Here is a 22,259-nt window from a genome sequence, read left to right on the forward strand (position 1 = left end):
AGAGAGGAGCTTGTGTTGGGTGGTCATGACTTCTCCTTGGCCCCCCAGTCATTCTTCGCCCGTAGCAGTTAATCACAGTCCTGGGCTCAGCCGCTCTTAACGCGCCTTCCACGCCAGCGCTGACAAAGTTCAATCAGACACTTTGTGTAATGAATGCGCTTTGTGCATCTGAAGTAGGACTGTTACAGCTTTTCACTTTGCCAGCTAATCTGTCTGGGTACTGCATGGTTTTACAACTCGCTTGCAGCTGAAGTTATGGCTCTGAAACATCAGCGCAGTTCTTTGATGGTGATATAATTAATTGTCCCTGTGTGAGTTCTACTCTGCAAGTTATGTCAGTTCCATTGGGAGAACCCATCTTGAATAATTAATAGGATTCAAATGATTTGAAATGCGACAAGGCAGGGAATTTGTAATGTAAGCGTCTTGTGGGTGTGACGAAGGTTCTCTCGAATAGAAGTAAACATCACTGCTTCATTTTCAGATCATTTTTCTAATTAGCATGATCTTCAGTTGAGTTAGCTCATTTTCCCTGTGATGCGGTATTTGACAAAATAGTGAACCCTGGAGGAAGTCTAAGCAATAATGTACTCTCTGTAATTCTTAATTAAGCTCTCGTTTCATGATAAATGCTTGAGCATTTTATCAACATCCCTTGAACTTTTAAATGGAATTACATTTGTCATTTTATTACAATCATGGGATTCCACATTATCTCTGAATGGTTTGATTAGTGCTTCTAAAAATGATATATCTTTTCCCATTCACCTTACTCTAGAGCGGCATGTGTCTCGCTCGTCCCATTTATGCCATAGCACATTCGCCATATCTTGGGAACTTTCCATGGTCCCATTTGTGTGATGGGACCTTAGCATGCCAATCGTGGGATCTCTCGCCGAGACAAAGATGAGGTTCAGGTTTAGGCTGCGTATCTGCATCAGCGTCTGTTTCATTACCATAATCCTGTCTTCATTATACTGAGAGACAGAGAGCAGGAGAGAGAGTGAGAGGGAGAGGCTGACCTTCAGCAGGAGCGTGCTGTCAAACTTATTCTCTTTTTTATCGGGCAGCACAGGCCCAACCGAGGTGCTCCTCATGCACTGTGATAGGGCAGCTAAATGACATTGTAATTGTTGTGACCAGGGCAGGATGAGATGTGGCAGAATACATACTCATCAGTCACGCATGCGCTCCTCTCCAAGCTTCTGGCCTCTGCAAATTGCATTGCTTAGATTTGGCTCTCCATTTTTTCCTTTTTATTATTATTATTATTATTTTTTGTTATTTATTCAGTCGTGTGGGGTGGGGGTTTAGAATAAAAGAGAGAGTGAGAGAGAAAGAGAGAGGGAGAGAAGTTGAGGCATGGTGATCACAAACATTAAGAAGAGCAATCTCTCACTCGGACCAAATCTGCCCAGATAACCATGTGGGTTGGTGATGCAAAGCAAAGCTGGATATTGGTGGATTTTCTCCCCTCGTTTTAAATCCAGCAGCATGTAGACGAGAACAAATAAATTCCATGCTGTCTCTGAAATGAAAGCTCGCGGCCACCCCTAGGTTTCGGAGGTGCCTTTGGAAAGTGATCTATAGACCACTGCGCCGGCCTCAAGTGTTGTCATGGCAAGTTAAAGGCAAATCGCTTTGTCGCAATCTCTCCTAAAATCAACAAAGGGATATGCGACCCATGTATGGGGTCCTCCTGTTTGTATACGAGTATATTTTTACCTCGCCGTTTGGGAGGAGGAGGGGGTGGTGGTTACTTTGGGGAAAAAGGCATCTTTGTAAAAAGAAAAGGCAGAGGAATTGATTTAATTAATGCGGCCTCATGTCCTACGGCCACATGTAATCCGTTGAGAACTGTGGAGCGTGAGCTTTGGGAGACAAAAAGACAGCCACCAGAAGACTCCTCAAGTGGCCTGTAATGAGAGTCTCTGTGTAATCCTGTAATTCCTTGTTTAATTAAACTGCGGCGCTGGCCTGAAGTCGGAGCCACTTTGACGTCTCCCTCATTGTTGCTCCTTTATTTAAGTAGCATTTGGAACTTGATTTTTCCTGGCCTATTTCAACATACGTTCTCCACATAAACGCATGCAAACAAACAAAGGCTAGCACACATGAGTTTCAGAATCTGAGGTTGCCCTTGAGTTTTCTGACAGACTAGTGCCAGTTCTTAACTTTACAGGTGCCACAACTGGTCATTTCGGACCACCAATAATGCCCAACTTTTACTCTTATCCACCAGTAACCCTCTAGAAACCATCTATGAACTATTAGTCATTGCACATAAAAATCTGCTTCAGTCAGTAGCTATAGTAATAGTCACTAAATGTCTTTCTGGTATTGAAATGATCAACAATAAGAACATGAGAAGCTAAAGCAAGGGAGTCACACTCCTATAGTTACATCCTTCTCAAAAAGCCCATGCAGAGGATTCAAGAATGTCTAATAACTAATAACAACTAACAGAAATGACTATCAAATCTGCCAAAACTGTAGAATGATTGTGTCTAAAATACATGTGTGTCATATTAACACAGTATGACCTGCATTCAACTGCAAGCATACAGTGGCCAACCATATAGAGGAAAATCTTCTAAAAAGCCCATTATAATATAATATAAGTTAATGTAGTATTTTAATATGGATTTTTAGTTTATATGTGAACTGAATGATCCATCTCTTTTAACATAGTCAGCAGGTTTGTATTATTTATAATAATAATAATAATAAAAATTGGCCCCAGGCACCTTAAGTAAATGGGCTCCCTTGTGTTTCTTATAAGCCCATTGACTTTATTTCAGAAAATGCGATTGATAAGCTTATGAAGACCAGAACCCCTCTTTTCAAAAGGACTAAGAAATATTTGAATTGGAAAACGTCATTAACGTAAATGTCCAACATTTAATTTATTTTTAACAAAGGTTGTTTCCTTCATTAGTTGACTAATTTAAGCATTTTCAGTCAAATACTTTTGTTTAATGGCTGTGCATATCGCTGTAAGTACATTGACGTTTTGGTAAGAGTCTTATAGCCAATATGCGAGCTTTGAGAAACATGCTGTAGTAGTTGTGTTGTACAGAGCCAGGGCTGCAGTGCAGGCTTTAATGTTTTCTATATAATAAAGGCTTGACAATGAGCTGATGGGTTAGAGCAGGGATAGCACTAACTATGCCACAGTGTGGCCCTTGAGCTAAACATTGACCTTTTCATCTGTATTTTTCCAACACCGCTCAGCCTTACACTCACCTCCCTGTTGTCCCCTCTGGCAGCACATGCTCAGAGTCAGAACAGGAGCAAACAGGAGCCGCTGTAATCATCACTCCTAAATTCCCTGAGCTCATTTTGTACTGACAGGTTGCTCTAATTACATAAAATGGGAAGCTACCCTTTTTTGCTGTCTGTTGCATTTACTGTTAATGTGTCACATCATAAACAGTGGTGACCATGCTTGAATGTAGCTCTGGCTGTCTGCAGACCAAGCAGGCCACTGCTGCTGAGCAGGAAGTGGCAGGCAGGGTCAGAGCCATCCGTTCCTGTCCCAGATTAATTAAACTGTATCATTCGGTACAATCGTTTCGCCTGCAGCTTATGGGCAGATGGCTCCTTTAAACCCTAATCTAGCCCTCTGCGAACCCTTCTCCTGCTGGGCATTTCCACGCCAAACGCCGGCACAAAGGGTGGCGAAAAATAATAACCATCATTAAAGTAGAGGCGTATCACTCGCAGCTTCTGGGCTGGGCGAGAGAGCAAGAGAGAGAACAAGGGAGAGAGAGTGAGACAGAAAGAAAAAGGGATGAGCCCTAGGCCCAGGGCTGAGTGGAGCAGAGTGGAGAAGTGGGAGCAATACAGGTCAGGCTGTTTGCTGTGGAGCAGCTCAGGGCCCACTTCTGTCTTCCATAATCAGCCCCCCTACCTCAGAAGAGGCAGCCTGGGAAGCCCCTGCCAGCGTCGGCCAATGAGGAGCCAGGGTTCAGCCGTCTCTAATGTGGAATGGCTTAAATTTTGGGTGGGGGACGGGTAGGGGGAGTCATGGCCTGGATTAAGGCCTGTGTCTGCGGCACTGGGCCCCTGATGCTGCCAGGGGGATTTTTGGAGGATCAGCCTAGCGCTGCCCAAACTGGAAATAAATAAGGAATAAACTCAAATGAAATGGTAAAGATGGTCTCTAAGACCTTTTCTGCCTCTGTGGGATGGTTGAAAGCTCCTGACGTGACCTAAAGAATAGAGAGAAAGTAGACTTATCTCTTCTCTGTCTTCAAGGGAGCCACTGGTGGAGCTGCTTACATATATTTTTTTGACAATTCCAATGCGCTTTGTTACCATAACAGTTGTTTACCTGCGTTACGTTCCTCAGAACCTGCAGAACACCTGGAATAACATTTCATTAACGAATGCCCGGACTTGCCGCAGAAGTAAATAATGATTCAATAAATAAAGACTGTCAAATGCTTTTGCTGCACACATGAACGATATGCTAATTTGTAATTTCGTGTGCATTCAAGCCGTCCTCGAATTACCACCCACACCCGTCTTGTTTCTATCAGTTGACTGATTTGGTCTCATTCTTTTCTCCATTTCAAAGCGCTCCTCCAACGAGCCGCCGAATAGCGACAGAGTGTTATCTGTAATTGACATGGAGAGCTGTGTTTGACAGATAATCTGCTGCTGTCAGTTTTTTAAAAACAGGGAGGACATATTGTGGGCCCAGTTTAATAAAACAAACACAAGAATATACTGCAAATATTTAGGCAGTGCCAGTTTTGTTTCAGTGCCCCGGGCCCTTTGCAGAAGAATAGTGCTACATGGATCTCTAAGGTGGTCTGCTAAGATTAACTCCCCCCACCACTCCATCATGGCCTCAGGGCCAGTTGGGTTGTGTACACACGCGGGATTGCCTTTACAAAAAGCCTTTCTCATATAAATAACCACACATTGCAATAATATTTGCTTGAGAGCCACATGAAGCCGTTATCATTTCAGTTTCCTTGTCGTCCGTTCCTCCTCTCAGTGCGTTCCCAGCATTCCCCCACTGCATTGAAATCTGACAGGAGGAAATGATTTATGATAATAAAGCAGTTGGTTAAGACTGACTTGTAATAATGATGCTGCAGGCGCTTGGAAATGTGTGGCATTGTCGTGTCAATTTAGAATTTTTAGGTAAAGCAAAGATTCTGCCAAAAATCACACAATTTTCTCATTACCACAAATAGTTGGTCAGCCCTAACATTTGTGCTTCTTTACCTTTTACTGAATCTAAAAGGCTAATGTAGCTAACATATGTTGACGTAGCCATTGGGTTAGCATCATTTAAACTTCATGCTAAACTCAATTTCAAGGAAACTAATGTGGTGTCTGATATTAGTACTTGCATGCTGGTCAGTTTAACTTCAACATACATCTATCTTTTAACCATCACCAGGGTTGCAGCAATGAGCTTGCTAATCAAATGAATTTGGCGGTGTACTGTACTGTATGGAATAATGTTGCACCGATTTAATCACACTTATATTCATTTAGACTTAATGCATGGCACTGATATACTTTATCCACTAATTTATCTAAACTTAGCCTAATTCAGCTATGTAGTTAGTGTAGCGCTTGTTAAACTTACTTTCACTTTAAATTTACTTCCGATCATAATTAACTTAACGTAATACTTAACTTAATCTGTGTCAGCATGTGCTACAGTTTCTAAAAAATAAAAATTACCTAACATGAATGGCATTCATGTGAATGATAGCCATCTAGTTAGCTAAGTTAGCTAATCCCCAGGGGCTAGTTAGCCTTGATGAAAAAATAATAGAACAAAATAACATTTGAACAACATAATTTGATGACATGTTTTTGTCAATTTTTTTAGATGACATTATGCCATAACCCAAACATCCAAACATGGCTGATTAAATATGTCTTAAGCTAGAAGAGATTTTTATACCTTTTTTAAAGGCCATAGTCTCAAGTTCTTGCATTTTGTGGCTGTAACAGGGGGCCGTGTGGACGAAGGCTCGGACGTGGACTCTGAGCCGGACCTGCCGCTAAAGAGGAAGCAGAGGCGCAGCCGCACCACCTTCACCGCGGAGCAGCTGGAGGAGTTGGAGAAAGCCTTTGAGAGGACACACTACCCCGACATCTACACCCGAGAGGAGTTGGCCCAGAGGACCAAACTGACCGAAGCTCGTGTACAGGTGCCAAGCTGCTATTCCACTTCATTTTGCTGTTGGTCTGTCTCTGTTTGTACCTGTTAGGCTACCAAAAGTGGTTTCCATATATCAATAGCAGAGTGATTTATGTGTGCAAATCACCGTAATTCAAACACTTATTTAAGTGGGTGATTGTCTCTCACTATAGGGACGTTGGATAACTCTTCCAATGAGAGGTCACAAGGTCTGTGCAGCTGTGGTTCACAGCTTGATCCAGCTTGAGTGTAACATACAGATTCATCCCAAAAAACACTTTAAAAAAATACATCAGAAGGCCGAAATGTGAGCAGGCATTCAGTTCACTAGAGCCCCCCCCCCTTTATCTTTTAACATACTCTTACATTTGCCTCTTTTCATCTCTTCTGGAGGCCGACGTTGCACAGCAGTTTACTTAATTGCAGAATGAGAAACTCTGAGAAGGAGAAAAGAAGTGTTGAGAGCTACGTCCTTGATTTTTAAATCCAAGTAGGAACTTTGATCGCAGCTCTGCGTCATTTTATGAAAACTCTTTGTTCATGTCTACCAGTGAACAGTAATGATGCAAGGGAACCATTTACGTCCACTTGATTGACCTCTGCTAAAGCTCAGCTGTGCAATGGATCCCTCCTTGCTCTCTCTCTCTCTCTCTCCTCCAGTTGCTTTTGACAGTTCCCCGGTTGCAAGGATAGCGAGCGAGCGAAGGGGAAACTACAGTAGAGTTATAGCAACAGCTGTGGTGGGCAAGGGGAGGGGGATGAAATGAGCAGGAGTGCATTCCTGACGGATTTCTCACTCCAGCTCTTGGCTGAGATCTTCTCTTCCCACCACTTTCAAGCCCACCGCTGCTCCTTGTAAAATTTGCTGCATATCAGAGAGGATCCCTCACGCTCTCCTGGGAAGCCCTTCTCCACAAGCAACATTAATCAATCAAGAGCTAGTGAAAAAAAAAGAAAAAAAGGGAAAACATGACTCCTTACCTCAGCTGTGTGGCTTCCCTTCTCTGACACCTCTGCATTCTGGCCTGAAAACCTTTAGTCTTACACATTCATGAAACAGTATTGGACATCATATATGTTACCACATTATATAGTTAAAAAGGACAGGTTTACTAGACGCTATGGTTTCCAGGCTGTTGACTTGAAGTGATTTTATTTCCGAGTGTCTGATGTTGGGCATAGAGTAGAAAGAAAAACACAGACTATCATTACCAAATTCCGCAATTAAACTGCAGCTGTCCCTTTCGCTCCTCAGCTCCTTTTATTTCTCAGACTAAATTAGGTTCCAGCCAACTTTCACTCATGCTTCCTCTCCAGGGCCTTTCTCACTCTCTGGTCGCTCACTCAGGAAAAAATTACAGTTTATGCCACTTGGGTTGAAGTGAGAAATGTTTATGAGAAAATGTCACCAATCCAAAACTGATTTTGAACCTCAGGTCAGGGGATATATAAGGGGTCATTTAGTCAGACTAGAGTAATTCTGATTGGAAAGATCAGCTCAAGGATAGTGCGTATGGTGTTTGTGATGATGACTGACAGAGCCATATCATCGCAGCATTCAGTAGCAGCAGTTTGTGGAGTGGGTCTATTTAGCAGAGAGAGTTTCTTTTGGCAATGTTGCAGACCCTGATGATCTCCCTGCCATGCTAGAGGCTGAGGCCAAATATCCCGCCACTGAAAAGCTCCCAATGGGGCATTTGGCCCTTTTGTATGCTTCGCTGCAACTGATGCAAATGAGACAAGTGGGCAAACATTAGTGCTAAGTGAAGGGCTTGCCTTTTGGACTTGATTTGCATGTTCTCTGGCTAAATAGCTAATATCATGTGATTAAACTGTAGATTGAATCCATATAGTGGTTTTGTTATGGTATTTTTTAAAAGGGACATTAAATACATTGCCATACCAGTTCACTATAATTGTATTGGTTATTAAACATAGATTGTAATAACCCAGTATGTTTTGTGTCACTGATGGTTGCTTGTGTGTGTGCGTGTGGTTGTATATGTATACACAGTATGTATGTATATATACCCTGTGAGTGCATGTGTGAGTCTTTGGCCGAGGCAGGCTCAGATGGACATGCCAGTGCGCTGGGGTCATTGCTTTTGTGGTGGGGAAGGTGTCTGACCCTCTTGGCTTTTGGCAGACCCTATGGCCTGAGTGTCAACCCACTTGAGCACAGCTGCGCTGACACAGTATCCAGATGTCAGACAAAAAGACAGAGGAAGAATGAGGAAAGGAGGGGGGGCAGGGGGTGTTCTTTTGCCCAGACAGAAGAAGAAAGACAGCGGGTAGCAATAGAGTAAGGATATTGGTAGTGCTGAGCAGTAGCTTAAGTTTAAGCTTATCTCCTTGTCGTTATCAGCCGCTGTTGCTGAGTAATTACTCTTTCTCGTGCTGCAGTCGCGTTGCAGTCCCGCGGGACAAATGATGGGAAGCGATCCATATCTGACTAACTACGGGGCTAAGTACTTCCAGGTCATACAACATGACTACCTGTCTCCCCCCGCCACTGCTCTAGAAACATGACTACACTGTTGTACCACCAGATGGAGATTTAAGCAGGATTCCACCAGCAGTGACAGATAGGCCAGTTGCGCTGAGGACAGAGAAATTATGTCTTTGGTTCGCTGTTGTGACAGCATGGAGAATTCCCCATTGATGGAAAAATGTCAGAGAGAGAACGTGAGGATAAAGGAGTGTTGTGTCTTTTTTACAACAGTATGGTTAAATTACTCTCATACTGAAAGTGAGTGTTTGTTCTCTGTTGTTTTTATGTTTTATGTACAGCCTTGTCCAGGGTAAATGGATAAAGGAGAAGATAAGAAGATGGATTGAATTTTCTTGATTTGAATGTGTGCATTATTTCTTTATCAATGTATAGATTGCAAACTAACAGATGCAATTGTTTGTAGGTGGTTCAAAAATGAATTATATCACAACACTTACCTAACTTACATAACTTCTCCTCACGCAGCCATCACAATGTATTGTCATTTTTCACTTATTTAATATAAATTGGATATGGCCCTTGATTTTAATATTGTGTCTAAATGTCATAATAAAAGACCAATAGAAATGTTCCATCACTGACTTCCATTACAAGTTGCTGCTATTTCAAAAATGTGACTTTTTTGATTGTAACCGACAATATGTAGATTACACATGCAGTACCAGTTTGGACACATCTGGTTGATCATCGGGGGGGGGGGGGGGGGGGGTATCCAACATAGTTAGGTGGATAATTTGTCTCCAGTGTCCTCTTTTTTGAAACCAAAAGTGTGGTCACCCTAGCATTTAGATCAAATGGTTTTAAGATGATGATCAGATGATGATGTCCAAACTTTTGACTGGTACTGTCCATATGTAGTGTTGGATGTATTTTTTTAGTAGCAGTAATGTTTTGGTGGTTCTACAATTTGGAGACTTCAGCAGAATTCTGGAATTCAGTGTTTTGAAAGTTTTAATAATCACCATGTATTTGGTTTGGTTTTCCTTATGTTTCCCTATATTTATTTCTGTTTTGGGTCAGGTGGTAAAGCTTTGGTGCTCTAAATAGCACATCGAGTATGGTAAAAAAAAAAAAAAAAAACAGCTCTGCAAAGTTTAAGCTGTGACATTGCTTAGACCAATACCACACCACAACAGCTGTAAGCACATCAAACACAGCATTTGAACACAATGTAGCAGTGTAGTGGGATCTTGTAAAACCAGAGCTTCTCTGCATGCCTAAGAAATCGGTGGTCAAGCTGCAGCTTGCTGGCCTAAAATGTAGTAAGGCATGTTACTGTACATGCATCTGATAAAAAAACAGAGAGTAAGAGCAGAGTCCTTCCACATGCTGAACACATAGTGCTGTCTTCACTTCCCCTGTCTGCACTGACATTCTTTGATCCAGTCTGGATACAAGACATCCAGGCCACAAGTGTCAGCTCCCCTGTTGGGGAATCGTATCACATGAGCCATGATTGATCCCGGGAAAATCTGGAGCCAATAGTCCTCCGCTTGATCCTAACAAGACAGGCAGAATGGGAACATCCGACAAAAGAAGGCCTTACATAAAGGGAGAAGCATGACTCTGTGTGAGTGTATGTGTGTGTGTGCACACTTCAGCATTACTCAATCCATCCGTAACATATGGGTGCAGTAAAAATCGGGTTCGCAGAAGGCATTCCTAGAGAGGGGCCTGTTTTTACTATCCTCTATCACACGGTGACCTCACACCTTTGTGTGGTTGTACTTGCCCTGGCCCTAAGATCACCCCAGCCACAGCCAGACCCAGGCTCGCTGTGCCCCCTGACCATCAGCCCGCCAGCCCTCTCCACACAGCCTCCGAGATTGATGTGGGGCTTTTTTACGCCTCTCAGCCACTGCTATGTTCTACTTTTTTGCTGTGAAATTCAATCACGTTAGCCAGGTTTTACTCCTCTACGTTCCACGTGCCCACTGCCCAATGCCCCCACCCATGTGCAGTAATCCTAGGAAGACATATAGCCGCCATCCAGTGACTGCCGAGAGAGAGAGAGAGAGAGAGAGAGAGAGAGAGAGAGGAGGGATTGATAGGATGACCTGACTGATTGATATTGGATGAGGATGGTTGACAGAGCCAGCGTACCTCAGCTGGCCCAACTGTCATCTCTCATGTGGAAATGCACAGAACAATCAGATTTGTCTTCCATTTGCCTTCTTTCTTTTTGTCTTTCCCCATCACTCCATTCTGCTTTGCCGGGTGATTGAGGGTATATTGAATTTTTCCACTTCTGTTATCTCAGTACCAAAGGGGCAGATGTTCTAAGCTTTTTAAGGCAAGTTTCAGGCACAGACAGAATGGCTTCTGGCCAGAAAAAGCATGCTAGCTATGTACGAAGCAGCCATATGAAGCTAATTGTGGAGTTTATTTGTCATATTTATCTTATTTTTTCATTAAACAACAGTGGGGGTAGTTTTTGTTTTTAACAGAAGATTGTAACCACAGCGATAATAAACGTACAAAACGAGTTGTATAATATGATCAGTTAGTGGGTGTCACTATTAATATATTACTATATTATATGGTTGAAGGTGCTAATCTTAAAACTTCCACCAAACGTATGCTCTTACCATTTTGTGGAGGGGAAACACCAGAACATCCTTACTGAGAGAAATGGCTCGGTTATGAATCTCCTGTGAAGCAGAAGCGTTAGGTGCTTATGAGGCCATAAGTTTAGCTCTTAGGCTAATGCCTTTCCTGACAGCCTCACAAGCACCTGACGCGTCCACTTCACCGGAGCTTCATTACTGAGTTTCTCGTCTACTAAATGGTGAGAGCAGATGTACAGACATTTGGGTGGACGTTTGAATTTTAGCACCTTCAACCATAGACGCAGGTCCTCTTCTTCATTGAATATGGTGTCCCACTACATTCCAATTATTGTGCCTTGTGTTTGAAAGCTAGTTAGCTATGCTCTAAATAGATCTAAATAATATTAAATAGCCTGTTGGAATGATACTATACCATAAACCATTTGATCCAAAATGACTGGAAATTCCAAACAACAGCAGAAAAAGGCGAATACATGGATCATACAAAATAGAATAGCATGGCATCTCAGCCATCTCTATAATAAGGGCACATGTGTGAGCACTAGAGCGCTGTGTGAAGAGATACTCTGAGCCTGCAAAATCTAAGTCAGATTTTAGAAATTCTGGCTGATAGTGTATAAATGGTGAGAGGCAGAAGACAGAAGTATGAGTCCACCAATTACAGATGAGAGGCAGATGATGGACATATGAATCTACCAGTTAGACATGATGAGAGAAAGGGTGGGCTCTACAGATTCAGGAAATGTATAAACCAAATTTCTGTGATGTTCTCTGTAAATTCCAAACACTTCGCTAAAGTTACATTGTTCAGTTAGTGACGTGCTGAACCAGAAAAAACAATGATAGTGGTGCTGCTCTCATTAATGCAGGTCAGTGAGCATCAGCATGCTTTTGAAGCTAGTAAGTAAAAATGCTACATAATTCTGCATGAATATACTGAATGTTTATTTCAGAGGACACATTGCTGCTACAGCATGGGCCAGGGTTAGCATGGGACATTTGCACCTTCTCAAAAATGTATGTTTGGCCTCCAACCCACCCCAGGCCAGAGCTAGGTTCTTCCACCATAGTTGAAGTTGTCCTGCTTCTTAAACCTCCTGTTTTACACCTCCCATTCACTCTTTGGGGGGGGGGGACTCTTTGAAGAAATACAAAATGACTTCCCAGCCCCCACTTGCTGTCTCAGCTGTGTCGAGTGCCGCGTGTGCCTCCTCTGACAGGCAAATGAGGAGAAGGGGGGAATTAGAGAGAGCAGAAGAGAGAAAATCCCTGCTCAAGGTGCCTTTGTCACCAGGTTGCAGAGTGGAGCATTGAGCAAGGCCTACTTCCACCAAGCTTCTTACGAGGGCCACTGAGTGCCGGAGCAGTCACTCTAGCCCCTTACCCTCAGATATGCACGTCCTAATGCCCTGGACTATTTCCCTCTTCTCGCTAATACCAAGGCCCATCCTCTACCTACTACATGTAGAGCAAGTGGAACTCATGTAAGTGGGACTACTAGCTTTATGCGAAGGGTCTTAGAGTTGCCAACGCTAACAATGACATAGCGAGCTGCACCCTGATAGGGAGGGGCAGTGTTTGAGGCAAGCTACAGAGATGGTAAACAGGATGATCACCAACCTTGTGCTATTTTCTGATGTACTGTAAAAGGAAATGAAACTTGAGGAGTTCTTTTGATGTTGTGCTGAGCTATACCGGTGATGTAGTTATGGTATTTAACACATGCTGGTAATTCCTAACCACAAGCAATAACCATTAATTAGCCCCCTGGTGGGTTAATAAGGGTAATTTATGACGCCAGAGATGGGTGTTTCTGTGCCTTTAGGCTGATTCACATTACAGCTCAATCGTCCTGTTCCTTCATCTGATGGTTTAGTTCCGCCTAGAACTGCAAAGAACATGAGGAATCTGCTTTTACTGTTTTGGTAGATCTTTGAAGCTTATTTTAATTTACAGGTCCTTAGTCCAGAAGGAACAGCATGTGTTTATATTTCATTTTATTAACTTTTTTTAATTGACAGTTTTTGCTCCAATTTAGAGCAATGCCATTGCTGCAAGCTCACTATGTATTTTTGCCATCACAAAAACCTTATATCTCTAAAACTGCTTTATAGGACAATGAGAAAAGCTTCTTAAATTTCAATGGAAGTAAATGTAAAAATATTTTTGGAGCATTCATGTTGGTCCATTCATCATGCATTTTTGATACAATGTGCCAATGTGTCAAATTTAAGTCAAATATGGCATAAAAGAACTTTTGCATGACAGCAACGATGTATGCCTTCTTTTATTTTAAAGCTGCAAATAATACACAGAATTCCCTTTTACGGAATTCCCTTTAAAAAAAGGCTTTCACTCATTTTTTGTGTACAAAGCTTCAAGAGGAACCAAAGAGGTTAAGGGACACAGAGAAAGAGTGTGTGCTCATACAGTATGTCTGCTCTAGTCCCCTTGATCAATGCCCTGGCTGAAAGCGTCATTCTGCAGGAGCTGTTTAAAAGGGACGCCCTCTTTTTGTGTCCTGATTCATCGAGGGGCCATTGTCCCCGTCTTTCACTACCTCTCACAATAGCCGAGCCCATTTGAAAAACAACAGTAGATTAACTGCACTGCCAGTGTATTAAAGTCTGAAGAATGGCTCCTCAGAGGCATAGATCAATGTCATTCTCTCTTTTGCATACACAGGGGCAGGTCCCGGGCCCCGGCCTGATACAGCAGGTTACTGGCTGGCCTCTTGTTTTAAATAGCTCACAATACAAAGACAGTCTGAAACCATGACAATGTTGCACTGCTCCTTGGGCATTTTTTTTGTGTAAAATCATAAGATGTGCTTTTTATATTTTTGGTTTGTGTGGATAAAAAAAAAATCTGAGTATAATAATATAATAATATCTGAGTATTTTCTGTTTTCTAATAATTTTTTGCCATGTCCCTCAACTAAGCTTTACCTTTCTTACGCTGTATGCTTATCAGGATTTTTTCATCTGCAGGTGTGGTTCAGCAATCGACGAGCCAGGTGGCGTAAGCAAGCTGGAGCCAATCAGCTCGCTGCCTTCAACCACCTGTTACCAGGAGGCTTTCCAGGAACAGGCATGCCCACGTTGCCCACATACCAGCTCCCTGAGCCTGCTTACCCCTCTACCACACTGTCACAGGGTAAGTCTGTCCTCAATTTACAAACCAATCCATATTTCTCTGCAAATTACACTGAATAACAAGTGTCTGGATGCGAACAAATCTTAAACTAGTTATTCTTGGCATTAACTGTTTATTACTTCATAATAAAACAGAAAATCAAAACACCAAGGGGATATAAAAAAATGGGCTTGTCCTAAAACATAGCATTGGGTTCCACTTCGTATAAGGTGTTATTACTAACTACACATTAATAATCCATATGTACATGTGTCATAGGATGAGGGTAATTATATTCCTGTTATAGCTCATGCACTTGTGTAATAACCTAAATGCTGTAGTCCATTTATAACTACATCACCATTAGTTACATTGTTATTGCAGGGTTATTAATAACTACATAGTTATTATAGACACTTATATATAAATATAAAGTGAGATTGTTGCTTTTAATAGCAATAGACTTTATCAATGACTTTGCGATGATTCAGTGGATTTAACAGCCTGGAGTTAGTATGAGCCCCTTTATAATTGCACTTACTTGGATCTCTGCAGATGGCACTAGCACCGTGCACCGGCCGCAGCCTTTGCCCCCCTCCACCATGCACCAGGGCGGCCTCTCGAGCGACAGCAGCTCCGCCTACGGCCTCTCATCCAATCGCCACAGCTTCTCTAGCTACACCGACACCTTCATGAGCCAGTCGGCATCCAGCAACCCCATGAACCCTGTCAACAATGGGCTCTCTCCGCAGGTTAGTAAGGGTCATTGACCAAAGTGTGTAAATATTCTGCTCTATAGCTAGTCGTCAAGGAGTCTCTCAAGTGGAATTACGAGACCTCTCTGCAGATAAAAGGGCATATGCTTTGTTTGCTGCCATGTCTGCCTTGCGATTAAGTGCGTCTCTCGGGTGCCAGGCAGACTTAGAAGTTCTTTTTAAAGAATTTGTCTTTAAATAGTGGATATCCTCTTGTGCCACTGAGGTGTTTTGAAGATAATGTTTTGTAATTAATATCCTTCTGTTTCACTCACTCTCCTAATTAAAACAAGTAATAATAGTTTGATTCAAAAGACATTAGAGCTCCAGTTTGGAACAATAACGGATACCCTGCAGAGAACAAATCCGGAGCTCTATAATGAAAGCGGGGAAGGGAACCAGCAGCTCTGTGGCTCACGGAGAAAAGAAATAATCACACCAAACTAATTAGCCTATTCATCTAATTGTCTGCAAGTAATTTTCTGGAGTTAATGTATGTTTAAGAAAGTCAAGATGCTCTAATTAAGTGTAACAAACTAATCAGCAGTTGGAAAGTATTGTGCGGCTGTGTTCTAGCTCTAGCATGGTTTGTTGAGCGTAGGCCAGTGGTCAGGCCTGTCTTTGTCCATCTCCTGGTCAGTTGTGATGTAGACGTCTTTGTGTAATCCTAATACATATATATATATATATATATATATATATATATATATATATATATATATATTTTATCATAATTCAATTTGGGTGGTCAATCACTTAAAAAGGGAGGCAATAGCGGAAATCTGGCTTTGTCATTTTGCACTGACGCTGCCTGGGGAGAAATTTTGTGTGCTGTGAAAAATTGAATGCTGTCCTTATTCTTCAAACAATAAGTGTTTAAAGCCACCCATAGCGGTTGGGGAAGATTCCTGTGTGAGAAAAACGGCTAATACTGATGCCAGTCAGTGGTGAGGAGTAAATTATAAGCAATTACGCACCGGGGCCGGGCAGTTCTGCCCACCATAAGCAACAAGATCTGACTAACAAGCATAAAATAAGATTGAAATGGTGTATAAGGAGTTGAAAATGAAATTCAATGCTGAGTTTGTCCGCAATTACCCCCTCGTTCACACACGTTTTAGTGCAACCCCCCAAACACACACACACACTCACGCGCACATGCATACACCAAAATTTCTTAAAGCAGATTGGAAACTGGTATTACTCTTTTTCCGTGGAGAAGAAAGAATTAGGGATTTGATGACAAAAAAGAGATTTTCTCTTGTAGTGGAGAGTTGGGGGATAACACAGGCATTTCTCAGCATGTTTGATTGTTAATCATAGTGGAGGGGCTTTAAGGCCTAATGCTCTTGCTGCAAACCTGCATAAATATCAGGAACATGGCGGGCTTTTTTTTATTAATGTGACTGTTCCCAGCCCGCTGTGGAAATGACTCCTTCCACACACCATAAAAGGGAAAAAAGATAAAATAACCTCCCCTGTTTTACACTGCGGATTACCATTCTGCCTATTCAAGCCACATTCAATATGGATAGGCTTATTTTTCTATTAAAAAGGGCCCTCTTTTTTCTCTTTATACTTTAGATTTTTTTGTATCAAAAAGGAAATAAAAGATCAATTATTTTGTTTACAGATTTGGCCACTTTGGATATTTTACTCACACAAAAACCTTGCAAAAAACAAACAAACTTTCAATGGAAGTCAATGTATGAAAGGTTTTATAAATATATAATATATATTTATATATTCACTGTCATGCAAAAACCTTGTATCTCAATTTCTGACATAATCTGTCAACTGTCCTTCACATTTTGTTACAATTTCTGCATGCAATAGAAAGGCTCCAAAATAACTTCATCAAATCTTGTTACATTGACTTCCATTGAAAGTTTTTGCTACTCCTGTAAAGTTGCTGTTTGAGATACAAGGTTGTTTTTGTGTGACAGTGACATTATGTGTTTAGAGTAATATTACATATTATATAATGTGATGAAATCAATTTTCAAATTTAAGAGCCAAACTCCTGGTGCTTATGAGGACAGTATTTTTATGTCTGTATAAACCTGATTATGCTTGAGATTTGTTTCCCCTCCATCTCTATTCTGTGAGCATGTCTCCCCCTGCCCCCCCCCCTCCTGCTGGCCCACTCTTTACCCTTTCACCCTTGTGCACATGGCACATGTGGCTAGTCCATCAGGGCCTTATTGTGGGAAAAATTAATGTTCTTTTTGACAGGAGTACCATAGTTCAGGCCAACCATCACACTGTGCTTCAATATCCATGAAAGAACCGGCGGTGCCCCACAAGACCAAAATGCCTCTCTTCTTCTCAGCTGTAGGGAGGCCACGTAGCTGTCCCATACAAGCTTGTTTTTGTACGGCTCGATTTTCTCCATAATCTGTCACATCCTTTCTGTTTCTTTAAACATCGCCCCCTCCCACTATTCATCAGAGTGCACTGAATTGTAGAATGGAAAGCAAATTGTTCAGAAATAGTAATCAAAATAAATAATAATGATGGACCTGTACAACAATATGGATCCAGAAAAGATGCTCTTTAATGTACTGTAGTGTAAGAAAGGGGTCTCTGTATATATCCATACTAAACAGAGGAGGATGTACATAAACGAAATATGTAACTAGACTTATGCATAGGATGACATTAGATATTGTTTTATTCAGCCTTGACAGATGGAGTTGGACTAGGGGCACACATTGACAGAGGGCTTTTTGTTGTGTCCTGTTTGTTTTTGTTTGTTAGTTTTGGAATATTCCCCAGCAAACCAGTCCTTTCATGACTTCATACCCCAAAGTTATGCAAAGCTGTTCCTTTCAAAGCAATATAATGGCCCACTGTCATTTACAAGAGCAAGCTCTTCATTTATTTGTGTGCCTCATTGATTTTAGTATGTTTAACAGAGCGCCCCCTTCAAAGGCATGTTTACATATGGCACGTGTGACTGACAGTTCTATCCATTGATCACTGAGAAAATCTGCGTTCAAGCAGTTGTTGTGTGATGTTCTTGTGGTGGAACAGTGTGGGTTCCTCGTCATGAGGCTTTCTGCAGCAGTAGCACATCCGTGGTGATTTGCAGGAGGCCCGCACTCTCCCATTCATCTGAGGTGCAGACAGACTGCTTTGTTATCAATATGGAGTGGAGGGAACTGCATGGTTCACAGTAAACACACTCTGATGGCAGGTTTCCAGGTTGTAACCAAATCCTGCTGGGCTCACTATACCAACAGGTGCACATTCTCTGTTCACACTCAGCGTTCGCCAGGCAGACACTTTCTCACCGCACCTCTGAAAAACATGGTATAACTCATATGTTTGCCATTGCTCTTAATAGTTTCCTTTTGGCGACCATTGTTCCAGGATTAATCCCTATTAAAGGGCTTCTATCGTGGAAAAATGGATTTATATAGGTCAGTGCTGTGATTTAGGTCAGGACTCACAGCACATAATTTATATTAAATAGTATACATTTACATTTTTAACTGAAACAAACATAAAATTAACTCATTAAACATTAAATATAAGCACATTTTTCACTTTTTGCAATAATTTGAATTAGCGATCAGTTCTTTGCACAAATTTCATGTTGAGTGGACCAATAGAAATGTTCTGAAATGTCTGCTTATTGACTGCCAAATTCAATTTAGTGAATCGTGTTTCTGTGTACACCGTTAAAAGGTATAAGATGCTTGGCTCTTCAGAAACTGTGGAGGAACCTCTTAAGGTGAAGAACCTTCAAGGAACATTTTTTTTTCTAAAACCTATTCGTGAATGTTATTTAAAGCACCATAAAAGGTTCCTCCACAGTTTCAAACCAAAGAACCTCCAAAAGTTCATTAAGGATCTTACATTTAACAGTGTAGTAGCAAGTGACATTTCCTCTTATGCCCTTGATGCTATTTTTATATACCGGTTAAGCAGGAAACTGGACAGAATGCCTATTCATTTCATCCATGTTAGTATATTTCCTTTTTTGGATCTTCCAATGTAGCCAAAACATAATTCAACATCATCCAGATGCTGACACACAGATCCAAAGTTGAGAACATGCAGTAAATTTATTCGACTGAAGACCGTCAACATGCAGGTTTTATACAGTTGACTTACTTTAATGGCCTGCAGGTGGCTTGCAGGACGCCACTGTGATAACAAAAACGTATTTCGATTATTGATTATATTCGAAATGGTAACATTGCAAAAGATGAAAAGATTTTATATACCCTATAGGTCCAAATGTTTGTGGACACTTCTTCTAATGAATGCCTAATGCCAGGTGTGGGCTACAGGGGTATAAAGCGGATCTGTGTTCTATTGACCAGTACTTTTGGGATGAATTGGGGAGTTTGGGGATGAGGTGGGGTGGTGATCATCCAGCATCCTTACTAATGCTCTTGTCACTGAATGCAATGAAATCTTCACAGCAATGCTCCAAAGCTAATAAAAAGTCTTCTCTCGGCAGTAGAGGCATTTACACTAGCAAAACAGGATAAACTCTTTTTCAATACACTTCATGTTTGAAAGAAACAATGAACATAATGGTGTCCCAATACTTTTGTCCATGTAGAGTAAGTCTACATATTTTCTGCCATTCCATTTGTCATGAAATGTGCAGATAAAGCAAAGAGCAGCTGGCTCTGGTGTCGAAACATAAGCAACTGAGCTTTTGACTTTTGACAGTGATGAGAAAACAACCTGTCAGAAAAATAATGAACAACAAACATATCCTTAAACTGGTAATGGAAGTCAAAAGGAGGAGGTGGTGGTGATGGTGATGGTGGTGGTGGAGGGGGGAAGCGTGTGGTGGAATAGAATGTAATTTTGTTCTTCCATTGCAGTTGGAAGATTTGTGTTTTGGAATGAAGGAACTCTGGCTAGCATTTGATGTTGGGAAGGGAGAGCGAATAGGCTGGGTTTCAGCGCTGGGGGATCAGAGGCAGAGCAGTGCTCACCAGCGCTCCCTTTGATCCATATCCCCAGGCCTCTGCGCCTGAGCCGCCGCGCGCTCGCCCAGGCCTCTCCAGTGATTCCTGACAACTGTCTGCTAGAGATAAGGGAGGGGGGACTCAAACCTCGCTCGCTCTCCCATTAGCACCGCGCTCACTTTAAACTGGATGAATTATATTTAAGAAGCCTGCACAGGGGTTGCCAAAAAAGAAAATGTTTTTGGGGGTGGGGGTTGGGGGGTGAGGAGGGGAGGTGCGTGGAGGGGTTTGGAGCGGTGAGGGGGGGTGGTAGGACGAAGAAGAGGAAGAAGGAGAAGAAGAAGGAAAAAAAGATTGAGTTTTGGCTCACTCGCTCCACACTCCTCACGTTCTTTCTTTTCTTTTTTTTTCCTGCTTTTGACAAGACATTGTGCACCTGCATGTCAATGAGTGAGTTCATCTCCACTGGTAGGTTTTTATTAAAGGCTGCCGTATTAAGCCTCTCGCTGGGCACGGCGTCAGCTGGCACTGACTTCCATCCATCGACAAAAATCAAAAGCCTTAATAAATGCACATATTTACATCCCTCCCTGTACTCTGAGAGCAGGGGAGGAAAAATGCTCGTTAATTAGAAGTCGTCTTAAATACAGATGCTGTTTCAATTTGGCAAGAATTAAAAAGTAAGAAGCTTTGGAAAAAAAGAGATGAGACCTGCTTGAAAGCTGCCAAGAAAATCAGGGAATTTAAATCATACCCACTGGCGGAATGTTTTCTGCATGAATTTATTTCATTTCTCTCTCTCTCTCTCTCTCTCTCTCTCTCTCTCTCTCTCTCTCTCTCTCTGTCTTTCTTCCTCTCTCTTCCCTCTTGCCGTCTCGGATCTGAGTGGAATTGGAGTCTCCCCATGCTCATATTAATCACAGGTAGTCTGTTTCCGAGGTCACGTGAATACAAATGAATGCAGGCGCCCCTCTGTTCCCTGTTCTCTCCCCACTGCTGTGGGATTTTAATGGCACCGTGTCCACTCTGCTGGTGGAGGGGGCTTATATGTGTAAATTGTCACATGTCCAGTGGGACTTTTAGCCGGTGAGGTGTAGCTGCTGGACAAGCAGTATTTGAACACATTTGGAGTTATGTATTGGAAATTGGGGTTGGTGTATTGGAAAGAACTTGTCAATATAATTTGTATAATGATACAGGGGTTGCGTGATGTTTTGCAATACTGTAAGCATGGTGATGTTGCAATTTTTTTAAATCACATTTTAGGAAAACTGTCATAGTATAAAAACACCACCATCATATTCATAAAGTCTGAGAAAAGGGGACTTTTTATATAGTCAGAACAGTGGAATCTGACCTAATTAATATCTAAATAATACTGAGTTTATAAGAACCGATACAGTATCGCAAAACTGTGTGATACTTCAATATACTAATATTATCTCACATCCCTACTGCACATGAGGAAGTGAAGGAACTAAGGAATACTGGAAGGGCACTTTCTGCTAGTCCTCTAGTCTAAATACTGATGGCTGTGGCCTAATGCAGCTCTTACACATGCATGCAATGGCCAGCACATCTACTTGGAGTCAGGTTTAATTGCCACACGTGTTCTGTAGTCCACTCCCCCAGTCTCTTTGCCATATCACCATCTTCCCCTCTTTGCCTCTCCAACCTCTTCACATCCGTCACAATGAGTTACTACCGTCTCCCCCCTACCCTCTATATCCCCTCCCTCCACACACTTTTTTTTTCTTAATGCTGGCTCAATGGTCTGTCCTCTGGCCTCCCTCTCTCGTTTCCCTCTCGCCGTCGTTGGCTCCCTCTCTCTCCGCTCTCTCTCTCCCCAGAGAGGAAACATTATTCCCCTTGCATAGATGAAAGGCTACGACGGACAATAAAACCCGCTATTTAAATTCAAGGGTGTTTGTGCGGGTGAGAGATATTTTCCCGCAGAAAGTGAGCTGTTGCATCCTGATAAATAGTAAATATAAGGGAATGCGATTTACATTTATCTTGCAGAGGCAGCCAATATAAATTTCAGCAAATCCTAGACGATGAGGATTTAAGTAGGGACGGGCTGAGACCAACACATAGACTCCACTGTGGTCCCACGCAATGGAAGTGACTATTAGATTGAAAAAAATATTGCCTATTTAAGAGCACGGGCTCAGC

At 42.0% G+C, this 22,259-nt stretch overlaps 1 protein-coding gene across 4 annotated transcripts in view; it reads left to right on the plus strand.

Annotated features, from left to right (window-relative positions):
• Nucleotides 1–22,259, plus strand: part of pax7b (paired box 7b) — a 59,228-nt gene that overhangs the window by 19,775 nt on the left and 17,194 nt on the right. For all 4 annotated transcript variants that reach the window (XM_072656494.1, XM_072656495.1, XM_072656496.1 and 1 more), the window contains exons 5-7: nt 5,986–6,185; nt 14,248–14,413; nt 14,948–15,144. In XM_072656494.1, the coding sequence (XP_072512595.1) occupies nt 5,986–6,185; nt 14,248–14,413; nt 14,948–15,144 (563 nt within the window). The remainder of the gene's footprint in view (nt 1–5,985; nt 6,186–14,247; nt 14,414–14,947; nt 15,145–22,259) is intronic.

This window comes from Salminus brasiliensis, chromosome 14 (assembly GCF_030463535.1).
Source record: "Salminus brasiliensis chromosome 14, fSalBra1.hap2, whole genome shotgun sequence".
NCBI lineage: Eukaryota > Metazoa > Chordata > Actinopteri > Characiformes > Bryconidae > Salminus > Salminus brasiliensis.